General features: G+C 44.3%; 1 protein-coding gene across 5 annotated transcripts in view; it reads right to left on the reverse strand.

Moving 5' to 3' along the window:
* SMARCA2 (SWI/SNF related, matrix associated, actin dependent regulator of chromatin, subfamily a, member 2) overlaps window positions 1–24,301 on the reverse strand; it is a 178,891-nt gene that overhangs the window by 112,957 nt on the left and 41,633 nt on the right. For all 5 annotated transcript variants that reach the window (XM_030293896.1, XM_030293899.2, XM_030293898.1 and 2 more), the window contains 8 exons: window positions 24,100–24,273; window positions 22,410–22,583; window positions 19,903–20,073; window positions 11,221–11,274; window positions 8,146–8,276; window positions 7,617–7,674; window positions 5,375–5,475; window positions 3,396–3,543 (listed from right to left, as the gene is read on the reverse strand). In XM_030293896.1, coding sequence (XP_030149756.1) covers window positions 3,396–3,543; window positions 5,375–5,475; window positions 7,617–7,674; window positions 8,146–8,276; window positions 11,221–11,274; window positions 19,903–20,073; window positions 22,410–22,583; window positions 24,100–24,273 — 1,011 coding nt within the window. The remainder of the gene's footprint in view (window positions 1–3,395; window positions 3,544–5,374; window positions 5,476–7,616; window positions 7,675–8,145; window positions 8,277–11,220; window positions 11,275–19,902; window positions 20,074–22,409; window positions 22,584–24,099; window positions 24,274–24,301) is intronic.

The following is a 24,301-nucleotide window of genomic DNA, read 5'->3' on the forward strand; positions in this document are numbered from 1 at the left end:
ATCAGAGATCATTAGAAACAGCCTTCTTGGCAACGCAGAGACTCCCCCGGGGCGGGATCCCCTCCGGGAGGAAGCAGGGTGACCGGGGAGCCAGGGGCGCGCTGCTGGGTCCACAGGAGCACATTTCCTGGTGGAGAAAAAGCTCCCAGGCACCACTTTGCAATGTGGGTGCCCCCCATGGGCAGCGCACTGGAAGCTGACTACCTGCAAACAGGTCCCACAGATTTTTAAAGTACAAGAGCTCTGCACCAGAGATGCGGCTTTGGGGTTCCTGTGTTAACTACAAGAAAGCTTGGGTGAAAATACGGAACTGTTCCACTTCCTTCCCCCAACCACCAATACCACCACCATCCCACACATGTTGGATTTCAATGGTAGAAGCAATTTAATGTATTTATTTACGTGATATGCATTTACACACTTACATGTTACATAATACATAGAACTATTCACCTAGATGATGTATTACATATTACACAGAAGTAAATGTGTATAAATATACAAACACATAAATACGCATATCTGCTGAAACCAATTTAGCTTGCTGATGAAGTTATACTGAGGGAAATGTTCCTTTTAATTTATTTTATGTAAGAACAAAGCGAGTAATTCAATGACTTTCGTTAGTTATTAAGTGACTGTTCTGTGCAAAGGACCATGCACCGAGGTAGAGAAGACGGATGCGGGGTGCGGAGGATGCATGCCTCCCTTCAGAAGTTTCCAGTCCAAGAGGAGACAAAAGGCGTTCACACATACACGTGGTCTAAGAAGTGCTTGAAAGTATGTGGCATCCATATAAATACTATAAACTTACTTAAAACGGTACTAGCACATATATGCAATTGTATCGAGCAGGTCTGCAGAAATACCTCCATAGGCCACTTGGGCTACCTTGCACCATGCAAGACGCCCAATCATCCTACAGGATTTTGCAGGACAGCAACACCAGGAGATGGGAGAAACAGGGAGGGCTCTGAGGGCACGGGCAAAGATAGAGAAGGCAAGAGGGGAAATGAATGGCCACCACAGTGGCGGGTGGGAGGGGTTGCACGACTGCAAGAGGACCCTGAGACCACCAGACCTTTTGGAAAGTCAACTAAACGCCAAAAGCATTTGAACAGTGGTTTAGTGGAATTTTTTTTTTTTTTTTTAACGAAAACTGGCAAAGGGGCTGAATTTTGGATCTGCGTTCAACCTAGATAAAACAGGAGCACGAGTGGGCAGCACAGGAGACTAGAAAGTCATGAAACTGTAGGAAGGGATTTGGATTTCCCTAGACCGCAGAACTGGAGGGTTCGGGCAGCGAAGCACACTTGTGCGGCTTTCCCGGGAAGCAGCACAAGAGCCTCCCCTCCACCCCCATCCACAGTGCCAGGGTTACAGAACTATTAATGGCACAAAAAAATGTGCCAAGGAGCAAGGTGACAGAAAGCTAACGCGTGGACAGAGATCCAGGAAGGCGCTGAGCCGCAGCTTTGTGAGAAGCAACTCCGTGGAGCGAAAACCCGGAAGGGGTCTGATGCGCATGCTCAGGAAACCTACAGTGCCTGGAGAGGAGGAGGGGCATGAAACACACAACCGGAAACCGGGGAGACGGGTGTGAAAGGACTGTGATGTCAGGGGATTAGAGAGGTGTTGGATGGCGGGAGGAAATCACTGTGTCATCAACACTGATTTATGAATATTCCAAAGTATGCATCTTCTCCGTGCAGACCGACAACAGTTTACTATAACAAACTGAGTTGACATCTATGCCAAGTACGATGAAAACAACTCGGAACCTCGTGAAAATAGCATGGTCTTTGGAGAAACCATGACCTTACTACAGCCAGAACAGTGGTTCTCCAAGTGTGCTCCAGGGGCTCCTGCTGGGGAGATTTTCAGAGCATCCCCAAGGTCAAAACTATTCTCACAATATCACTAATTCGCCTTTTACATCAGGTTGATACTTGAACCGGTGATGCAAAAGCAGCAGTGGGTACAGACTGCTGGCACCTTAATTCAAATCGAGAAGGGGACTGTGGCAATGGGCAATGCAACCTTCACCCCCCACAATGGCAGCAAGCACAGTGCCCAGTATTAAGAGTTTAGAGGAGGGGCGCCTGGGTGGTTCAGTTGGTTAAGCGTCTGGCTTCAGCTCAGGTCATGATCTCATGGTTCGTGGGTTGGAGCCCTTCATCGGGCTCTCTGCTGAGAGCTCAGAGCCTGGAGCCTGCTTCAGATTCTGTGTCGCTCCCTCTCTCTCTCTCTCTCTTGCTCTCTCTGCCCCTCCCCCACTAGGGCTCTCTCTCTTTTGAAAATAAATAATTTTTTTAAAAAATTAAAAAAAAAAAAGTTTACAGGAGCCGAGTCTAAGAAGTCTGACAACTTAAACCAATACTTCCTGAGGCATATTCCAAAAGACACTAATTTTATAGCATGTTAATAGGGGATATATCAACATAAAATTTGGTGGTCAAAGAAATTTGGGGATTAGGAAGTGAAAGTTATTTCACTGCAGGATGCTGATGTGCAATCATAGGTCACACGTTTATTTTTGCAGAGTCGTGAATGCGCTCCTGCACAGCAGGGCTTACCAGGAGGGTCACTTCCAAGGTGCCCATATGTCTGCTTGGCTCAGGATAGTCCTGGGTTATGCCTGGTATTTATAGGAAGGGCTTCTATACACGCTCCTAAGCATCCAAATTTGCAATATTAAATTATGCAATAATCCTACTTACAGCTGATAGTATTGCCCATATTTATTTGACCACAGAACATTTTTTTTTCTTTTTAAGGTACGTCTCCTGAGACAAATGTTCCAAGGAACACACTCTGGGAAACACCAAAGTGGCAGGAGGTAGAAGACAGGAGCTGACCTTATTCCAACAGGTCAAATGCAACGTCTGTTATGTTTACAGTATACTTTTCACCAGAGCTCCCCATTTTATGGTGTCTTAAAAAAAAGCATAAATATAGTAGACAGCGGCTCCCAGAAGCTGAATCCATGGCATTAAACTCTAGCCACCACTGCAAGTTTTGAAAAAAATGCTTCATTTACTTCAAGACGAGGCACAGATGTTCCTGTACGTACAGAATGTGGCTGGGTTTCCCATTGTGCAGAGACCCATAAGAAAACCGTTCCAAATGTTAAAGCCCATATTCCTTAACACGCAATTCACCCAAAAATCATGGAAGAGAAAATGGGTATGCCCTAGTCAGGTGGCAAAATGGAAGTGCTCTGAAACAAAAATGGGAGGCACCGCGGAAGAGAATCATCTTAACAATGGGACCCCAAATGCCTCCCCATCACCAAACTTCTTAAGCAATCGACACGCACCTGTGCAAGACCCACTCTGACGAAAATTAGGTACAAGACTGTGACTTGCCAGGAGGGCACAGACCACACCCATTACCTGATAATGCTTCAGGGTCCCGTTGATGAGGAGGGCGGACTGCTTCTCCACCCTCTCCGAGATGGCATGGGCCACCGTGTAGTAGGACTGGGAGCCCCTGGCACTGTACTGCATGCTGTACTCATCATCCACGTCTTGCTTCGCTGTCCTGGGACAGAGAGTGGAGAGTCATCCTCAGATAATTTGGTGCCTGAATGGGGAGCCTAAAATAGCTGCAGTGAGCACTGCAGGTGTATCGACCACCTACTTCCTGTCTTCTAGTTCAAATACACGATCCGTAACCCTCACAGAATTAGCAAGGTAGACTGAGTACTGTCCATCCCCATTTTACGCTTGTGGGGAGCTGTAGGCTCACAGAGGTTAATTCATTTGTCTGGGCCACATAAAAAGTAGTGGAATCCGGGTCTGCGTGCAGGCCCGCTTGACCTCCAATGACCGATACGAGCGTGAGCTTGCCCAGCAGCTGAGAGAGGGAGCAAAGGGATAGGAAAGACAGGCCGGTTTCAGCTTCTTATGTCTTGTTAACCAGCTGGTATTTTATTCCACAAGCAGTGAGGACCATCAAAGGTGGGGGTGGGGTTCTAGACCTTTGGTAAAGGAGGAATGGCAGACTGAGAAAACAAAGTTTCCTAATGTGGGGACTATTTCCTATTTCTGGGTGTTTCTTTTAAAACTCATGCCTTTTATTATTTATTTGTTTTTTAATAAAATTTATATTTATTTACTTCGAGGGAGACAGAGACAGTGCACATGGGGGAGGGGCAGAGACAGAGAGGGAGAGAGAGAATCCCAAGCAGGCTGTCAGCACACAGCCTGATGCGGGCCTCAAACCCATGAAGCCATCAGAACATGACCTGAGCCAAAACCAAGAGTCGAGTGCTCAACCGACTGAGCCACCCAGGTGCCCCAAAACCTCACCACTTTAAAATGTTGTATTTTGCGGGGCGCCCGGGTGGCTCAGTCAGCTAAGTGTCTGACCTCGGCTCAGGTCATGATCTCTCATTTCATGAGTTCAAGCCCCACATCGGGCTCTGAGCTGACAGCTCAGAGCCTGGAGCCTGCTTCGGATTCTGTGTCTTCCCCTCTCTCTGCCCCTCCCCTGCTGTGCTCTCTTCTCTGTCTCTCAAAAAATGAATAAATGTTTAAATAATAGATAGATAGATAGATAGATAGATAGATAGATAGATAGATAGATAGATAAATGTTGTATTTTGCAGGGCACCTGGGTGGCTCAGTCGGTTAAGCATCTGACTTTGGCTCAGGTCATCTCATGGTTCATGGGTTGAGCCCCGCGTCAGGCTCTGTGCTAACAACTCAGAGCCTGGAGCCTGCTTTGGATTCTGTGTCTCCCGCTCTCTCTGCACCTCCCTCACTCTCGCTCGGTCTCTCTCTCTCTCTCTCAAAAATAAAATAAATATTAAAAAAATTTTTTTAAATGTTGTATTTTGCATATTATTTCCTCCAAGGTTTCTCTTAATATTAGAGCTACACAAGCAAAGTGTTGACACAGAGGATGGCTGGGGTGAAGAATGGAGCTAGCAATTGAACACTGGGAGAAGAGGGCGCTGAGGGGTCCTGGGGTGCTGTGGAGACGGGCAGGACGGGGGTTAGCAGGGACCAGGAGGGAATGGCATTTCTCATGGTGGGGGGGGGGGGCTCAGGGTGAGTGTCAAGGTGGGAAGGGCAGCCGCGCAGCCAGCTAGTAGGTGCGGTCTGATCAGTTCAGTCCTGGCACCAAAGGCCAAGGTCGGGGAGAAGCCCAGGAGTGATGCTGAGCTGGAGATGGGGATTTGGGTGGAAGGAAGGAGATGAGCCCCCAAAGCTCAGTGGGTGACCTCAGTCGCCACATTCATTTCACGTGGGGTGTGGGCGTAAGGTCGGTCAGCCTCCTTCCTTAGACAAAATTTTCTACAAGAAAATCCATAAAGCACAATCCTCCTGAAACACACTGACAAGGGAGAAAACTGAGCTATACATACTCAATGATCTGCTTGGCATCCTTCTCAGAAACCTCTTCACTGTTTGGATCCAGAAGTATTTTCTCTTCCGTGTCCTGCCGACTGGACTCCTCTTCTTCATCCTGGGGAGGGAACAAAGACACAGGAAAGAGTCCACTTTCGCGAGGGAACCTCGACGGTAGGATTTTCTGAAAAGCGACTGGGTGGTACTCAACTTCACCGACAGAGGAAACACAATTAAGGGAGGAAGTAAATGTAATGCTTACCTGAACCAGGCAATACGCCATTCCATTTCTGTTTAAATCATTGAATAAGAGAATAAGAGAAACCCTCTGAGGATCCCTTAGAACACTCACTCCCAAGAATGAATATGGAAAAGTCATGGCAGATGGGTATTTATCATTGTTTGGTTATCAGAGTCCTGCAGACCGTATCTTCTCTCACTTAGAAACATTCTAGAGCCTTCTCTCCAAAGCCAGACTTTAGAGGCTTACTATGATCCTTCTCATAAAAATGCTCTCTGATAATGCCAGTCGTCCCCCATGCATTCAAGGTAGAGGGGCTGGAGCTTGTGAACACACTGCCTTCTGTGACTACTTCACATCACGTATTTCTGAATTTAGATTAAAGCTGTCAATAACTTGGCAAAGGACTCACTATCTCCACCTCTCAACTGTGTACTATGATCTGCTGATCTGTTTGAAAGCTTCGCTATGTGCACTACCAACCACTGGTGTTGAAGGCTCAGCCCTTCCAGATAGTCCAGGAGAAATTCTTTAAAAGCAGGTTTCAAGAGAATAATGCTTTCCCACAACTCCTGAATGAAAACATATGAACTGACATGATGTTAACACTGACAATCAAACCTAGGACAACAGATCATTGAGATGCCGGGGGTCCGGCGAGGAGGCAGTACAGGTCTTTCGTTTTCCAGGCAAGGGATGAAGTTCTTTGAGGGGAACATGACTCGCCATGAGTGGGAGACCCAAGATGAGGACTCGGGGTTTCTAGACCCCTGGGTCAGAGTTCACTCTATTCCCGGCTGCCTAGAGCTGTCTGCAGGGGTCAGTCTTGGGCTGATAGCTGGGGGTTCAGCAGCCTACTGTATCTCATCTCTGTCCCTCCCTGGTTCTCTTACTCAATGACAAGATGCTTCCAATGGGTCACTTATGGACACACTCATCCGAGTAAACAAGAAACATTTTTAAAATTGATTTTGTAAGCTTCAAAGACCTTGGAACAAAAGTGGCCTATAAAAAATAAATAGCATGCAACCCAAAGCAGTTTAATGGGGTGCTTCTTTTTTTTTTTTAACATAACTTTTATTATTTTTCCTCAACATAACTTTTATTATTTTTTGCTCTTTGTAAAAGTTAACAAGTGTTCATGGTAGATTCCTTTGGGGAAAAAAATGGGGGGGGGGCACAAAACAGAAGAAAATGACAATTGTTTTAAAACTCTGGTGAGCTATATGACCCAGTCTGTGGATCTACGCCACAGCACTTTGTGAACCAAGATTCTTCCAAGGCTGGCAAACAGAATTAATGACCACTCAATAACAATGCTCTCATAAAGGAGATAAAAGTCTTCTTTTAACCCTCCTATATGTAATTATTAAGCATTTTGCAGTTGATCTAAAAAAAAAAAACCTTTACTATTATTTCTTAAGTTCTGTTAAAAGTGTCCAAAATTACCATCCCAGTCTCTAGATGTCCTGACTGCTCCCTCCAAGAGACTGAGAAACATGCTTCTCCTTGGGTCATGGGTATATCCAAGGAATTCAAACCAGAATCATGTTTAAAGAGAAACCAAGAGGGTCAATGACCTCATTCAAACAAGCGCATGTTGCCCTTTTGTCTAAGTCTCCAGGTGTTTGACTGCAAATACACTCTAAGGCTTACAGGACTGCAGAAACCTTTAGGTGACTAAGTCTCAGTGCAAACCAGGTAAGGCAAGGCGCTGCCTTCCCAAAGTAAACCATCTCCAATTCTCCCCCAGAAGACCGTTCTGTCCCCTCCAACATAATGTCAGCTTCTGTTTTCTTGGATTCATATAAATTTAGAATTCACCAAGTTTCCCCATTGGCCACAAGCCCCCGAGAGGTCACTGTACCGTGGGGATTGTGCCATCACGGCTTTGGCTCATCCCTCAGCCCCAGGCGTCCCCCAAAGGCCAACACTGGAGGAAGACGCGACAGACAGACACGGGTGCCTCCCCCATTAACTTTCAAACCCATACACTCCAAACACAGGTGACTACATACCTCCTCCTCGTAATCAGAATCACTCTCTTCGCTGTCGGATCGGGGGGCGACTTCGTAACTACAGGAAAAGGAGTGCGAACAAGAGGGGGCTTAGTTTTTTATTAAACTATAATATGTACACCCGTGACCTAACTAGCATGTTCTATGCACAAATGACAGATGCAGGTGAAATAACTTTAACCAGATCGGTAAAGGTCATGCTGTTTTAGTTCTAAGAGTGTACAAGGAGCACAAAACTCTAAGAAGTCAAAGGAGGCCAGTACTTCTGTTTTATTGTTTTTTTGGCTTTTTTATTTGTTTGCTTGCTTCAATTTATTTTGAGAGAGAGAGAGAGAGAGAGAGAGAACGCAGGAGGGGCAGAGAGAGGGGGACAGAGGATCTGAAGCAGGCTCTGTGCTGCCAGTAGACAGCTTGATGCGGGGCTCAAACTCACGAACTCTGAGATCATGACCTGAGCTGAAGTTGGACGCTCAACTGACTGAGCCTCCCAGGTGCCCCCTCCCCCAGTATTTCTGCTTTTAGGCCATACCCAGGATTCATCTCCAACCAGGCGTCCAGCTGACTTGCTTTGGGTGCTTCTGGTCCAAACAGGACCTTGCCAGTTTCTGTGTGAGTCACTTTGACAGGGAGGTCACTCATCTGACTGCTTTCATCTATGGGCTAGAAAGGAGAAAAAAAAATACACATCACCGCTTGGTGTTCACACAGCCTCCCAATTCTGTGCTGGGCATTTCTCAGCCTTTTGGCTGCCCAGCATCTGAACCCTTTTTCTGTGAATGGAAAGTTCACCACCTATGGAATCCTGGCAGGAAGTGGAATACCACCTCCTACTGAAGAAGCTGAAAACACCAGCCTCTCTTACAGCAAGGCCACCAGCACAAGACCTCAGCTCCATCCACCGGACGCACTCACCAAGGCTCTGTATAGGGACCCAGAAGGCTGGGGAAGCCGGCAGGAACAGGCATGCTGGAGGGAGGGCAGAGCACAGCAAGTGGCCTTGTGCAGCTCCTGCCTCCCAGCGTCAGCCATAGGTCTCGCTGTGGAGCTGTTCGGCTCAGCGCTGGCTGTAGCCTTGAGGCATGTTCTCCGGGCTTTCTTGGAGATCCAATGAATTACCCAATATCCCATTAACATATTCTCTTCTCACTTAAATCTGGCAGGGTTGATTTTTGCCATTTGCAACTCAGAACCCTCAACCCCCAAATAATACTTCCCCAGATAACAACTATTGCAAAGTCATGGTTTCTGAGAAAACAGGAACAGAGAAAGGTACTGTCACCTCATGAGGGGCCAGTCTAAGCTTCTGCAGAACCAAATGGCCTGGCATCTAATGCAGCCACGGGTGCTAGGAGTAGGATTTTAAAGCAAAAAGCTCTGCTCATCTGAAACCTGGCGAACGGGCCAAGACTGAGCTGAAGTTCATTATTAGACTCTCAATGAAAAATGGCTTGCTCAGAAAATTAGGAGAAAAAAATGAAATTGCAGAGGCTGCATTCAACCTACTTCAGAGAACAAATTTTTTTAAGACGCGTAAAAATGGAGTAATCCTATGCAAATGCGTGCAACTCATTACAGGGTGACGTCACCTCTAGGAGCAGACCCCCAGGCCAGACGTTGTTGGTTTGGAAATGCTTGATGTTTTAGGAGTCCTCCAGTTATCTATCTCCTTAAAGGTAATAAAATTCAATATTTAGAGAACTTATCAATTCCAAAGGATTTTTCCTAATTGTTCTTAATTGAAGTTAAATATAAATGGTAGGAAAAACAGTATACAGTAGCTTATCTTACGTATCTTTATAATAAATGACCAGAGGGGCGCCTGGGTGGCTCAGTTGGTTGAGCCTCCGACTTTGGCTCAGGTCAGGATCTCACGGTTTGTGGGTTTGAGCCCCGCGTCGGGTTCTGTGCTGACAGCTCAAAGCCTGGAGCCTGCTTTGGATTCTGTGTCTCCCTCTCTCTCTCTGCCCCTCCCCCACGTGTGTTCTGTCTCTCTTGAAAATAAATAAACATTTAAAAAAATTTTTTTAAAAATGACCAGAAAAAAAAAGTTCTTTCTCCCTTCTCCTTTAAGAAAACACTGTAAGAATAAAAAACAATATATTATGATTATCAACCAAAATAAGCTTTAAAAAAAGAAAAGGATTACTCCAAACTGTCTTTTTTGTTTTTCTTTTATGTGTGCTAAAGCGATGCATGTGAACACCATTACTTTGCACGCACGACGTTTCTTTCTCTTTAATGTGAAAGGTCATCTACACACCCATGTGATCAAGACCTACCAGTCGCTATCGCCTCCCTCGGAAAAGTCAGCTTACGTTACCTTGAACTATTATAATATAGCTTTTTCATTCTTATGTCATGCCTCAAAGAAAATTGGGAATCACTGTAGCTGGAATTAGATCTTTGGCAAAAAGCACTGAATGAGCACAGCAGAGTGTAAGAACATGATTTCAAAACAAACTGAGCAAGATGTCCACTTTGCCAACTTGAGCAAACAGAATGCACATGTGTTGAGATTAAAAGAAAAAAAAAAGGTGCATGTCACAAGCCCAAGATCAGTGGCTAATTTTCCCAAGAGATGATAAGAGGTAAGAGCATTGTCCCGCTAACACGTTAAATCTCTCCCTGTGTGCTTGTTAGTTACAGACCCTTGTGAGGCATGCTCAGGTAAGGCTGGGGGCTATTACAAATCAGAGTGGTTTCTAAGTGCTCCAATATATGGTATTCTTCCCCTAGAATGGCTCACTGAGAGGGCCTTACACGTTAGACTCTTAACCCCATCCTTTCTTTCCCTGTGATAGATTACAGTGGTTAAGCCACATTTACTGTTCAAGAAGTTTCTGCGCAGAATAGTGGTTTCAACCTTTTTCTCTGGATCCAGGATGTTCACATTCAGAGTACGCCTCCCATGTACAGTGATTCTAGAAGGGTTCCCCAAGCAGGTTTATCAGAATCCATGAGAGAAGACAGTTTGAAACATACTCCCTCCCATTCGGCTGTGGAGAGGGGTACGTATGCCTCCTCATGTGAATCATTGGCAGAGAACTTTGAGTTTTCGGAGAAAAAAAAGTCCAATAAATAAGTAATTGTGTTCTCATGATTCAGGAGAATTTTCAAAATCCTAGGAAATAACATTTAGGAATGTGCTGATGACTCCACACATAGAAGCCCTATCATAAACCTACACACAATGTCAAAAAATAAGTTAACCAAATATGTAAATCGTTTACGGAGTTTCATAATTTCAAATTAGTAATACACGAAGGAAACTGGGTCATATTTTATGTTTCTGTATCATTTGCTGGGGAAATGCAATTATACAATCACTTAAGGTTCTTACACACATGCTATACATTCATAAACATATAGGTACACAGAAGATTCCAGAAGGTACACAAGAAACTTCGTCTGAGACGGAAGATGCCTTTCCAGTATATCCCTTTTATGCTATTCTAATTTTCAACTATGCTAATGTACTACTATTTTTACTTAGAAATGAATAGCTGAGTAAAAATAACGTTGGTATTCACAGAAAACGGTGCCGTAGGGCATGGTGGGGACTCACGGAGCAGAACAGAGCAGAAATGGGTGCAAAACGCCTCACCTCTCCGTCTGGTCCCAGGGCAGACTCTCCTCCCTCGGCAATCTCTTCGGCCTTCTGCAAAGCAAGGTCAAGATGTCAGGTGTACGTGAATCAAGAAGACGGTTACAAGAAGAACTTTGTGGCAGTGCTGTGGTATAAAAAAGCACTTCATCGCCACTCATCATCATCCAACAAAGCTTACGTGTTAATGCCTTTCATTTGTATTTCTCTTCGCTGTCTGAGACAAGGTGTGTCTTTCACGGGCAACTTGCGGGGAGTTACTGAAAGCCACATATGATTCAAGGCTGGCACACACCAAAGATTTGTGGGTCGAGTCTTCCAGGACCCAAAATGCTGAAGGTATGAGAACATCAGGGCTGAGGTCAGCACGTGGAATGTCCTTCCCCTGTTTGGCACTGGGAAGACAAATCCTGATGTAACTGGCTCCACGTTCCTTGGCAAGGTTTCTAAAAACGTCCATCACGAATAAACTCGGAACCGCTCTTGGGTCATAAAAACAAAGAATCGTACAACAATCCTTTGAGCTCTCCGGATGTTTTCCATTCAACCTAATCGGCTTTTCATAATACACAGTATTTCTACGGTGGGTACTAGGAGCAAATGTGATACAGATACTGTGATCTCATGACAAATTCCGTCACCTGCCATTTCTTAAATATTTCAATATCTTAGTCCATTAACCTCCATGTGCCTCAAAGACAGCCTAAATGAAAAGCGAGGATTATGTCACATTTGGGGCATACCCGAGAGAGTCTCATCTGCAATAAACACAGAAGAGTCTCAAATTTCTTACATTTATAACAACCTCTTTGACAAGGGAAATCTTTTCCATCACCTTTTTAGAATCCTTATTTGAAAGTTATTGCTGGAAAGCTATACTCTTCGTGTGTGAGGAAAAAAAAACAAAAAACAACTTTAGTCATTTCCTTTATCAAGACATTTAAGAAAACGAGCTTTCCTCCCCTGGGCTCTTTAGTTAATTAAAAATATATATAATGATACAGAATCGATATTAACTCTACTCTGTTTACTTAAGGCATTGATTATATAATACATTTTTGCTTTCCATGAAAATAACTCAATTGTCTCTTGACAAAACAGCTTTGAGAGGCAATGTTCAAAATCCAACCCTTTGTACATACTGAAGAAATGCAGATCCCATAAACGTTTGAAATTTTGGGGAAGTTCTTTCAAAATTGTCTTACAAGGAATACATGTACGTATGTATGCCAAAGCAAAGGGCATGAAAAAAAAATTGCAGTGCTTCTACCAAAGAGCAGGAAATAAAATGCTCCCTTTGGTTATGATTTCCCAAGAATTTAATATTCTATGTATGCCGCCCCAACGTGAAAAACGTTTACACTCCAAAGGAGTGATGAGCGTCAAAAAAGACACCAGGCTCTATATCTTGGCGAAGGATATAGAGAACAATGGCAGAAAAGCCCAGAAAAGAAACCACCCATGTGACCAGCCCCTAAGAGTTCCAATTTTGGAATTCTCGGGCACTACACTCAGGCGACTGTTTTAATTAATGGGAGAAAGTCAATTAATCCCACCATTCTTTCCATACAAATCAGAAATAAGCTACAAATTTGGCCAACAAAGAAAATCAAATGAGACAATGAATAAGCCAATTTCCAATATCTAGCGAGTGGAACTGGATCACCATTTCAATGAATAGTACATTAAAAAGCTTGAAGGACCATAAATAATAGAATCAAAACCATTCTAAAGGATACTCTTCTATGAATATGCTTTGACTAGCTAGAGTGTTATCTAAAAACTGCCTCACAATCAGGCCCGTCCTTTATTTTAAATCCTCTAAACTCATTTTAAAAATAATATCAAATTCAAGAGGCAATGTCAGATTAGATTTTAAAAATTTGGTTCTGGAATTAGACCACCAGTGTTTGAATCCCCAGCTCTGTCACTACAAACAAGAGATCTGAGCTATGTGATCTTGAGCAAATCTCCGTCGTGCTTCCCTCTTCTGTAAAAAAGGGACAGTAACAGTCCCTCCCTCATGGGGCTGAGGCAGGAAAGGATCGCTATTTCAGTACGTACAATCCAGTGTTCCATTATATACTGTTATATACATATATACTCCTAGCATCAACCTCCACAATGCACAAGTTTCAATGACTGTCTGAAGACTATTCCTTTATGTCTGTGAGACTGGCTATAGCACTGCCTGAAACTGCTTCATAAGGTTCATCCCATGAAGTCAGGGATTTCTGTCTGTTTTGTCACACGTATATCCCCACACTGACAAGGGGTCTTGGCACGTAAAAGGTGCTAAGTAAATATTTGGTAAAAGAAGGAAGGAAGGAAGGAAGGAAGGAAGGAAGGAAGGCAGGCAGGCAAGCACCAAAAATTATAATAATAAAGAAGCATCCACTTAGCATACACTCAATGAATCATCATTATTGTAATTACATGCCAATGTATTTGCAAACCATAAAATTAGTTAAGAACACACACACAATTCCTCACAGAACTGGCACGCCCTGAATTTATACCCAATCCTGCTGCTATTACACAAGGTGGAAGCCAGGTGGCAGTCTACTCTATGGCAAGAGACAACACATTCTCCCATCATGCTTTGGATTCTTTCAGTTTGGTGATCTCTGGATCTCCCATGACACTGGTGCTTTATCTTGGCCGCCCACCCCCCCACAAAAATAAATAAATAAATAAATAAATAAATAAATAAATAAATAAATAATCAATCCTACAAAACATCCCTTTTCCTGGTTCAATGTTAACTCCAAACAGATTGCTCTTGGTGTTACCATGGTCTCCCACCAGTTGAGGAACCTTCATATACAGTTATCTCCATCACATGATTACAAACACATCCTACATTACCAGCTGATGCCTGAGCTTTTTTTTCTCCATCAATTAAAAACAAAACAAAACAATCCTACAAAAAAACTACAAAAAAAACTACAACACTGTAGTTCATCCATTAATCAGGACTAAAAGGACCCTGTCTTGGCTTCTTCCAACCTGCAAAACGTTGGGGACAAATTATGCTTGCTGGAGGGAGGAAGGAGTGTAATTCACCTAGTGATGGAAGGGGATACGGAACAAATTACTCACAACTAAAAACAATGTGGCTTCCCAATGCCCAAGGCCAATGGCAATTTAGAAATTCCACTTAGGAATGTTCACCAAGCTGTGTGCACTGCTACCTGTTTTCCTTGCAGAAGCTATGTGAGATAACTGGCAATGGGCGCAAAGAGGCCAAGGAATCCCTACACGTGAAAATCCTGTGTAAGCCCGCACCCAGGAAAATAAACTTCAGCGGGGCACTTCCTTCACATCACTACCCCAACACAGGCCACGAACGGCCTCGATCTGTAAAGAAACGGTTTTCTACCAAATATTTCACAATTTTACAATTTGTATGATGAAGCAAATGCATTTTATCCCCCAGTAGGTGTTGTTACACTATGCTAAAACAACGTTCAAGAGCGCTGGCATCTTACAGACTCATTCTGTTTCAGCGGAAACCTAAGCTTTCAGAAACCACTTGGGTTATTTTTACTGTCATTCAAGTGGACCTTTGAGCATTAAGATAGGTGATCAAGCAATAAAAAATACCCAAGAATATCAAATGAACAGGCAACTGCACATTATTGTGCTTGTACTCTGCAGAGAAAACCAACTCCAACATTTTTGACTCAAGTAACTGGTCAATCCAGTTAAGCAGGACTCTGATCCAAACTTCAGTTTTCACCCATTTTGATACTGAGCTAATCAAATTAATCTAATCACGCTGGCATTGCATTCACCTACCTTGACCACAGTCCCTACACTCAGATGCCCAGAATTTCTTAGAACTTTTCTTTGACCTGTGAAATTGTCCTCGTGGGGGTACATCATCATCTTGGGGGGAGGGGGGAGAAACAGGAGAGACAGAAGAATTGAGAAGAAGTGGAGAGTGGCTTGAATTTAAAACAAGGGTCTCAACAATATTACTATACGTTTGCATCTGATGCCTCTTTTCACCAAAAACTACACCAACAGGTTTTTCTGATTTGTTGATATCTAAAAAGGATGAAAACACATTTCCTCTTACCATACTGACCAATGTGGTATGCTGTGCCAGAAACACTCCCCCTCCAATATGTCACGGTCCTGAGATTTACTCCTAACAGTGTCTTCTGAGAAAGAGAATTAAAGAACTTCTGGAAGGAAAACTGAACACTACGATGGAAAAGGTACTTGACCCAACAGTCCCCCATGGGATTTGGACGGTTCTTATTAGTATCTTGAGTTTCCAAGAAATGTCACAAATTAATAGCAAGGGTGTAGTTCTGTTGGTATACACGCCATTGAAAGACTTTGGAAGAGGGAATTAAATATTTATTTTTGGCCTGAAGTCAACAGCCCGGGAAGCTGAGCCTGTGAAACGACCACGCGTCTTGACAGTAGGTTGGGTGAGGGAGGTCGGGGATGGCTGGCATGGGCTCCTGACCACAGCTGAAGGAAGAACTCTAAAGCCCTGCAAGGGCCACCTTATTACCACCAGGAACCACCGTAAATTAGAGGCTTCATGATTAAAAAATTCTCCTTGTAGGAGCTAGGGAGAGAGAGATAGGCAGGGTCCACCACAAAGAATAAATCTTCACTTCCTACTACATGCCTCAACAGGCAAAGAACCTGTCACTGTCCTAAAAGCCATCTTACCTAATTGCTCCTAACTAAAATACATACATACATACATACATACATACATACATAAAGTAGCCATTTATTCTCTCGACATCACAGAGAACATACAGCATGGGGAAAGAGAAGATTTTATTTAAAAAAAAAACAACTATAACCACATTTCAACAATTACTATCCTACATTTATACCGCAAAATTGTTTCATAAAATAATTAATACTACCTGAGCACTTACTCTGTGCCAGGGTATACTCTAAATGCTTTTTTTTAAGTCTACTTATTTATTTTGAGACAGAGAGAGAGAGAGAGAGAGAGAGCAGGGGAGGGGCAGAAAGAGAAGGAGAGACGGAGAAAGAGAGAGAAAGAGAAAGAGACAGAGAATCCCAAGCAGGCTCTGTGCTGTCAGGGCAGAGCCCAACACAGGGTTCAATCTCACAAACTCTGAGATCATGATCTGAGCAGAAATCAAGAGTCGGACACTTGGCCAACTGAGCTGCCCAGGGCCCCACTAAATGCTTTAGATACACTTTGCCATGTAATCCTATCACCTTCTTACAGATCCAGAGACTGAAGCACGAGGTAATAGGTCTTTTAATGAAATACTCTATAAGGGAATGAAAGCAAATTTGTACGAAATTTAAAAGTCTGCAGACTAATGTGATTTATTAGACAGTGGCTCAATTTTCTACTCTAGTATGCTCAATCCTATTTGTACACACCCTGGTGGCCTTATGTAGCCCCATGCCCTTTTATACCTTGTAGTCACCCAGCAGATGTTAAGAGAACGATCATGGCAGGGGACAGAGACCTCAAGGTCATGCAGAGTGCACATCAGAGTACATTAATCTTGTCACACTGCAAAGACTGGTTTCACATAATTAGATATTTCCATACTTTACAAATTATGCCTCCTCTAACACCTAGGTAGATACATATATTTCGTTTCCTATTCCTCCACTTCAAGGGCATTAACGGAAGACCAGACCCACAGCGAGAAGCTCCAGAATGATTTATAAATGTTATACGTCACAGCAGCAGCTCTGATGGTGAGAACAGAGAAGCAAACATGGTCAAGGCAGGTTAAAGAAAACCCACTCTCCTGTTTACCAATAGCAAGGAAACACAATAAACTCCACCAGAAAGAGAGAGAACTTCTCTGTTACACTGGGGCAATTAAAAAAAAATCGATCCCTTTCCATTTAAGTTACAAGGTCAACCACACTCATCTACAGGAGTGTAGATACAGTCAGCTGTAGCCGAGTGGTCCTATACCTGTTGCTATAGCACAATGTTCTTGGTCCACTGGGTAAAGAAGGCTTTCTCAAAATAAAGGCTTATTGATGCCTTACTTCATTAAAAACAAACGAATGAACAAACAAACCGCAGACAGGTACAGCATAATACTGTTCTGTGGGAAAATGCTTTCTCAAAGGGTCAGTGCAGAACTTTTAAGCTTCAGGACACAGCCTTCCTTCCCAGCAGAGAAGCTGGAAGGAGCCATCTCAATCATTCACTCTAATGGAGGGAAGAAGAACTACAGATAATCCAAACTGTCAAATAATCAGCTTTTGAAAGCATCCATTTGCTTTGCACTTGAATAAAGGTGCATCTGCAATTGTGTAACTTGCTTTGAAAGAAGTCTCAAAGCCCCAGGAAAGAGACAGGTTTCAGGAAGGAGCCTGGTTTCTTTGTTTCCTCCATTATCCCATTTGTCCCAGCAAGATGGCCCCGGGAAAGAAATACAGCAGGTCCTCCCCAGTCCTGCTGAGGGCAGGGTGTGCTCAAATGCTGAGCAACCTGACAGAGCACCGGGAAGGAGGCAGAGGGCTGATGATCAACTAATGGTTCTGCACATTGAATCGTGTGAGATAACCAGCCAGAGCCACCCAGAGATTCCCACCAGGCAGACAGGAGGGAGTTGCTTTGGTATCCATTATTCTTTTGCCAGGAAACCAGTCCCCACCCCCAATTTGACTCCTGGGGCTTCCTTTTCCGCATTCATCATGGTTTATCATTATGTACCTGGTTGCATATTTGATTAATGTCTACCTGCCTCTCGCTCTCTGATGGAACTGAGAAGGCACGTGTGCTTCTCCTTGCCATCGCCTTCTTTCTCCCCCAACGTGTAGCCCGCTGCCTAGCTTCAGTTGATACTCGTCAAACAAACAGATAAAAGAGAAAAGAATAAATGCTATCAGCAAACCTGAAGCTAAGAGTTTGGAAGTAGAGAGCCAATCTATAGATCATGCAAAGTTGGCAGCATCGTGAAAAATAGTGTGACAGGTTCCCGCTCTATACAGATTAACACAAAAATAAAGGCATAATCCCCATCACTCAGTTAGAGATCTTTCTTTGCCTACGATGATATAACAATCTAATACCATGGCAGGAATCCATTAATTATAAGCCAGAAGCTCAATTCGGGGACCCTTCAGCTTTTACATCACACACACACCAAGTAGAATTTGAATTTTACTGCTACGAACACCAACGGGGTGACCTTTTCCTGGCCACTTCTGCAAAACACAGCTCCGGACTGGGAAAAACGAAAACTGCCGTTTCACGGGGTCCCCTTGTGGAATGTTACAGAATTCTTTCTACCTGTTTGCCCATGTGCCTTTCTCTGACTCTGAAAGCGTCTTTTGAAGTCAGAAACTGGGAGCTGGCATTCTGCAGAGTCTATAATGCCACCTTGACAAGAAAATGAGGGATCGCTCAACGACGAAATGTCTAAATCCAAGCCCTGAGTCATTGCGCGCTCTTCACAATGCGGGAAGCTATCTTCTACTAAAGAAGTCAGGTGCAAGAAGGCACCTTCTCAATCATTTATTCCTCCTCCTTAATTATGAAGCAGGGATGGGAATTCAGGAGCCATGAAATTAATTATTTTTTGAAAAACATTGCGTTCAATTATTCAGTGCACAGAATAAATGATTAAATGGCACCAATCTTCGATCCTCACAGCCCTGGCCGAGACTTCCTGTTTCTCGCTGGTGTGTGTGCCCAGGCCAATCAGGGTGTGTCGTGAAAACAAAACATGAACCAAGAACCAAATCACCAGACCACTCAGGATTCAGAGAGGATCTGTATTCACAGGTCTACACTGGCAGGTTGCCCTTGAATCGAGGTACAATATCTGCAGGGCAGAAATTCTAAATCTTACTCTTCACTTTCGTGCAATATAATTAGGTTATATTGTACATAAAACTATTTACTGTTCTCTGTAATAACCTAAAACCCTGCCTTAGACACTCACCCTACTGTGACACCAGGGCAGCTGAACTGAATGAAGGAACCACTTTGACACTGTCTCCCGTTCGAACAAACAGACGGAAATCTGTTTCGAAAGTACCCCAAGGCCATCTCTTAACATCTTTCTCAGGCTCTTTCCATCTGTACTCTGCATTCCTTCTTAATTTTCATCGCCCTACCACACTGGCATTAAACTTAAGCAAATACTTCTGTGCCCTCACATCTTTCCCTTTTTGACTGACCGTATACACTTGATATTTCAACACTGTACGGGACCGTGAAAGTATGGACAGAACCGTTACAGTTTGGAACATCCTACTGGCTACACCCTCATCTCCGACCTGTGGTCTGGTGTGCCTCATCACCTCTTTGATGACACACACACACACACACACACACACATATATATATATATACACATATATATGTATATACACATACATGTATATATGCATATATATATATGTTTTTTTAAGTTCTTTTATTTTTAAGAGACAGAGAGAGACACAGCTTGGGCAGGGGAGGGGCAGAGAGAGAGGGAGACACAGAATCTGAAGCGGGCTCCAGGCTCTGGGTTGCCAATACAGAGCCCAACTCGGGGCTCGAACCCATGAACCGCAAGATCATGACCTGAGCCGAAGTCGGATGCTTAACCGACTGAGCCACCCAGGTGCCCCAGGAGAATGTATTAAAGGGCCCTGGACTGGCTCCTGACCATACACTCCTCTCCTCTGACTCACTAGGGCACTCACCTTCTTCCTCTTCCTCCTCTTCTTCTTCTCTTTGGCGGCCTGGGCTTGCTTGTGCTCCCAAACCAGGTTGGTCAGGTTGGCCACATACTCATCAGTCTGCTGCAAAAGGTAAGCTAAACGCCTGTCTTTCTTTTGATCAATCAGTTTTCTGTAGCCCTCTTCATCTTCAGCCTATTAAGGAAAGAAGAACACGGTCAGGGCGCCATAAAGATTGGCAGACGACTCCATCTGCCACTCATCCGCCCCCCTCATGGTCTGAACTCTGACCGGTGGTGAGTGCGGGCAACCTAAGGATCCAGGCTGCGTGAGTTACGGCGCACAATCCGGGCCTGGGGCGCGCTTGGGGGCGCCACGCCTGCGTCCCAGGACACGCGGGCTCGTAGCAGTCAGGACACTGAACCACACTACTTATGTGGTGTGAGCAAGTCCTCAAAGTCAGCTCTTTGCTCTTCTAACGTTTTTTGTGCGCACGCATGCGTGCGCACGCACACACACACACAGATAAAATTTGAGAATCCATCATCCAAAGTGTATCCTTAACTTTGTATTCTGGAAATTTTCAAACAACTGAAAGTAGAGAGGAGAGTATAATCTCTCATCTCACCAACACCAAGCAACAGGAATTAACTCACGAGGACTCCCTTTTCACGGCTACCCTTCCCTCAAGTCCTCTCCCCAGTCCCAAGCTAGAGTGTCCTGAAGCAAATTCCAGACATAAGATCTCTTCATTCAGAAATAGTTCAGTAAGTATTTCTAATGGCAAAGACTCCAATGGACTGTAAGTGTAGTAAGTATAACTTCATATACGTAAAAGCATCACAAATACCGCGGCTGATAGGAAAAGTCAAATTCGGGGGAGTTTTGTCACTGACAGGCACGGCGCGATGGGCCTACGTGACTAGAGGTGAGTCATTTAGCACCTGGAGTCTGATACTGCTGGGTAATAAAACAGGTGCAGTAATTTCCACCTCTACCTCCCATTAAGCAACATTATGAGGTTAAATGCAATAAAAACTCTGATGTACTCTGGGCCATTTCAAGAGAAATCTCTTTTATGCATCCCAATAAAAAGGACAGCTCAAAATATTTTCCTCATGTGACACGCAGGATAAAAAGGGACATACCACAAAATCTTCCACTCTGCGGAAAAGCTGGGGATCTTTGGTCCAGGGGCACCACTCCAGCATGTGCCCGAGTGACAGCCGTTTTATAACCCAGTCTAGCTGCTGTCTGCCCCGTGGATGAGTGTGAACCTCAAATGCTATTATAACTCTAATTGCTTTTGGTTATGGTTGATCTCACTTGAAGAAAGAGTGATAAAAACTGCAGTTTCCCTGTTATCTGTATATTCCATCATTTAATTGCAAAAATTAATGATTTGCAAATGCCTAATCATTAGTGTCAAACCAATCTGTTACTGAAGTTCTAATACAGTTTCACTCCAGTTGAATCAGACAAATTTTGACCGCTTACTGCTCAAATTACTATAAAGCAGCCTCCTTGGCTAGTTAGAAATCTCGTGGACAGTCGTCTCCTTCCCGAAAAAGCAGAGGAGGGAGGTTGGAGGAGATCTAAGGTTTAGTAATACCTGGAAACAGGGCTCTTTAAAACATGGTGTGTAGTCTCTGGAATCCACAAAATTAGTGGGGAAAAAAAATTCAAACCATAATAACACCAAGAAAGGCCTTGTCACTTGGAATTTTCCAGGTTCGTAATTATGGGCCAAGGCTAATGATTTTATCTCCATCCTATTCTCAGGCATTATGTCCCAGGTACAATTTGCAGGTCTCGTATCATTATAGATCACACACACTTTTAAAATTCCATGGTGTGCTCCGAGGTCCAATTCCAAAAATAAATGGTCAATAAAACCAAACACCCTGGCCAATGATGTAAACCAATCCCTTCTGTATTTATAAATCCATTAAAAAATAATAGCATAAATGTAATGACCCGCGGGTAGCCTTTGACAATAACACAGCTATGACCAAAAACGCAACATTTCAAAATTAACTTAAAAATCACTTTTTATACTGCTAGGGAGAAATTTCTATCATTAAAAAAAAAAAAAGGATAACACCAGAGGCTTCAAAAAAACAGACCTTCTTCGAGTCCAAGATATAACTTCATGACACATTCATGCAAAGCAACCTGTATCATGAGTCTCAAAGACGCAAAATTTTACAAAGGACGATCTGGTTGTTAAATACAATTCCTGAAAGCTGTACGACCCGCCTTTATGTGAGAAGCTATAATCTGAACAGCAATGCTGCCCCAGGACAGGCAAGTACTCGACTCATCAGCCGTGGTCCTGGATTCGTGGTATGTGCTGTCCAGGAAAGAGAAGATGTTCCTACTCCATCCATACGAGGTTCAAAGGAGCGTGTTAACATGTTTGAGAAGCTGCTTTTACTCACCCCCTGCTATAGCATATTTACCATTCTCAATACGGGTGCCTGTGAGGACCCCCATTTCCCGGGGTCCCTGCAGGCGAGCGAGCTCCTTACCATCAGTCTTCGCATTCTCTCCTTTTCGATACGCTCCGTCTCTTTTTTCTGCTCTCTTTCCGTGTTGGCGTGCCAAGTTGCCACTGCTTTGGACAGCTTCTGGATCTTCCCGGCCACAGACCGATGGTATTCCTTAAAATCTTTTGCATGCTGCAAAATACTGTTCAGGTACTCCTACGGGATCCAAAGGGAGGAGAAAAGGATACTCAAAGTCTATTTCCCATGAGGTTTCAGTGTAGCCCAAGAAAGCACACACTTTGGCTTCATGAGAGTGGACGATTAGAATCTTCTGGGGGACAGGTGCCCTGGGATGTGTCCTGGCAGCTGAGCTGTGGGCTATGGGGCTGATGAAAAAGGCTCTCAAAGTTTGTTTGGGCGCCAGTGTGTGGAAGCGAAACCTCTGAGGCCTCAAAAAATACGGCCCCATGAAAATGGCAGGATCAAGGATTGGCAGAAGCACGCAAAACAGCAGTGATGAAATGTAAAGCACATCACCCTCAAATAAACCCGAGGGAGGAGGGTATTTTCAGTGAGAACCAGGTTATAAAAGTCATGCCTCTTCTGCTCTAACTTAAACGCCTTAGAACCGTGACTTGAAATAAGATGAGGAGCCACGCAAATCGCCGCCCATAATTCAGATCTACTTTTGAAATACGGGAGGAGACACGTGTACCAACGAATATCTAACATTTTTTTTTCCAAATGAAACGAAGCTGGGGCATTAAATCGAGCACTAGAAAACAAACACAATTTACAGGGCTTCTAATGCAAAATCAAATCCTGCATCAAAAATATTTCCAATCCCCTAGGAAGGAACATTTTAAAATATCTGCCCCAGGGTGCCTGGATGGCTCAGTCGGTTAAGTGTCCAACTTCAGCTCAGGCCATGATCTCACAGTTTGTGAGATGTGAGCCCCACGTCGGCCTTTATGCTGGCAGCTCAGAGCCTGGAGACTGCTTCACAAACGCATTTTGTGTTTCCCCCCTCTCTACCCCTCCCTGGCTTGCGCTCTTTCACTCTCTCTCTCTCAAAAATAAATAAACGCTAAAAAAAAATTTTTTTTTAACTCTACCCCTATGAAACCTCCAACGGGGCCCCAGAAAAGCCCAGGAGGCTGTATTTACATTCGTTATAAAAATAACTGTTTTGGGGAGCCTGGGTGGCTCGTCAGTTAAGCCTCAGACTTCGGCTCCGGTCATGATCTCACAATTTGTAGGTTCGAGCCCCGCATCGGGCTCTGTGTTGACAGCTCAGAGCCTGGAGCCTGCTTCGGATTCTGTGTCTCCTTCTCTGTCTGCCCCTCCCCCACTCACACTCTGTGTCTCGCTCTCAAAAAATAAATAAGAAATTAAAAAAAACAAAACAAAAACTGTTTTGCTCTCTTCATTTCTTTTCCAGGCCATCGGGGTGGCAGCTAGCCGTGGGATTATGCAGAAGACACCTGCCTGGAATTCAGAAAGCAGGGTCCTCCACTGATCCCCTTACAGTCCCATGGACAGGCCACCCACTTCCCTAGCCTGGCCTGTCTCACATGGGCGGCTGGAACACGGGAGTTGCAAGGGACCTTTCTGTTCTCATGGTTTGTCCCCACCGCCCTCGTCAGTACATTTCTCAGTCCTTCTGGGTCCACCTGAGGGCTCAGTCAGGCGTGTCCGTCAATGTAGGGCCACACAGTCCACACCCCAATACCTGGTGCTTCTGTCGACGCTTCCTTTCTTGCTCAATCTTCTGCTGCTTCTCCAGTTTCTCCGTCATGCGGGCCTCCCTCAGGGTCTGGCGCTTGCTTCGTTTGTATGCTTTGGAGTTGAGGGCCGTCTCCAGGGTTGTGTCTCGTCGCATGCAGGCCACCACCTCTTGTCTCAGCTGTCAAGGTCAAGGGGGGAGCGGGGAG

This window comes from Lynx canadensis, chromosome D4 (assembly GCF_007474595.2).
Source record: "Lynx canadensis isolate LIC74 chromosome D4, mLynCan4.pri.v2, whole genome shotgun sequence".
Taxonomy (NCBI): domain Eukaryota; kingdom Metazoa; phylum Chordata; class Mammalia; order Carnivora; family Felidae; genus Lynx; species Lynx canadensis.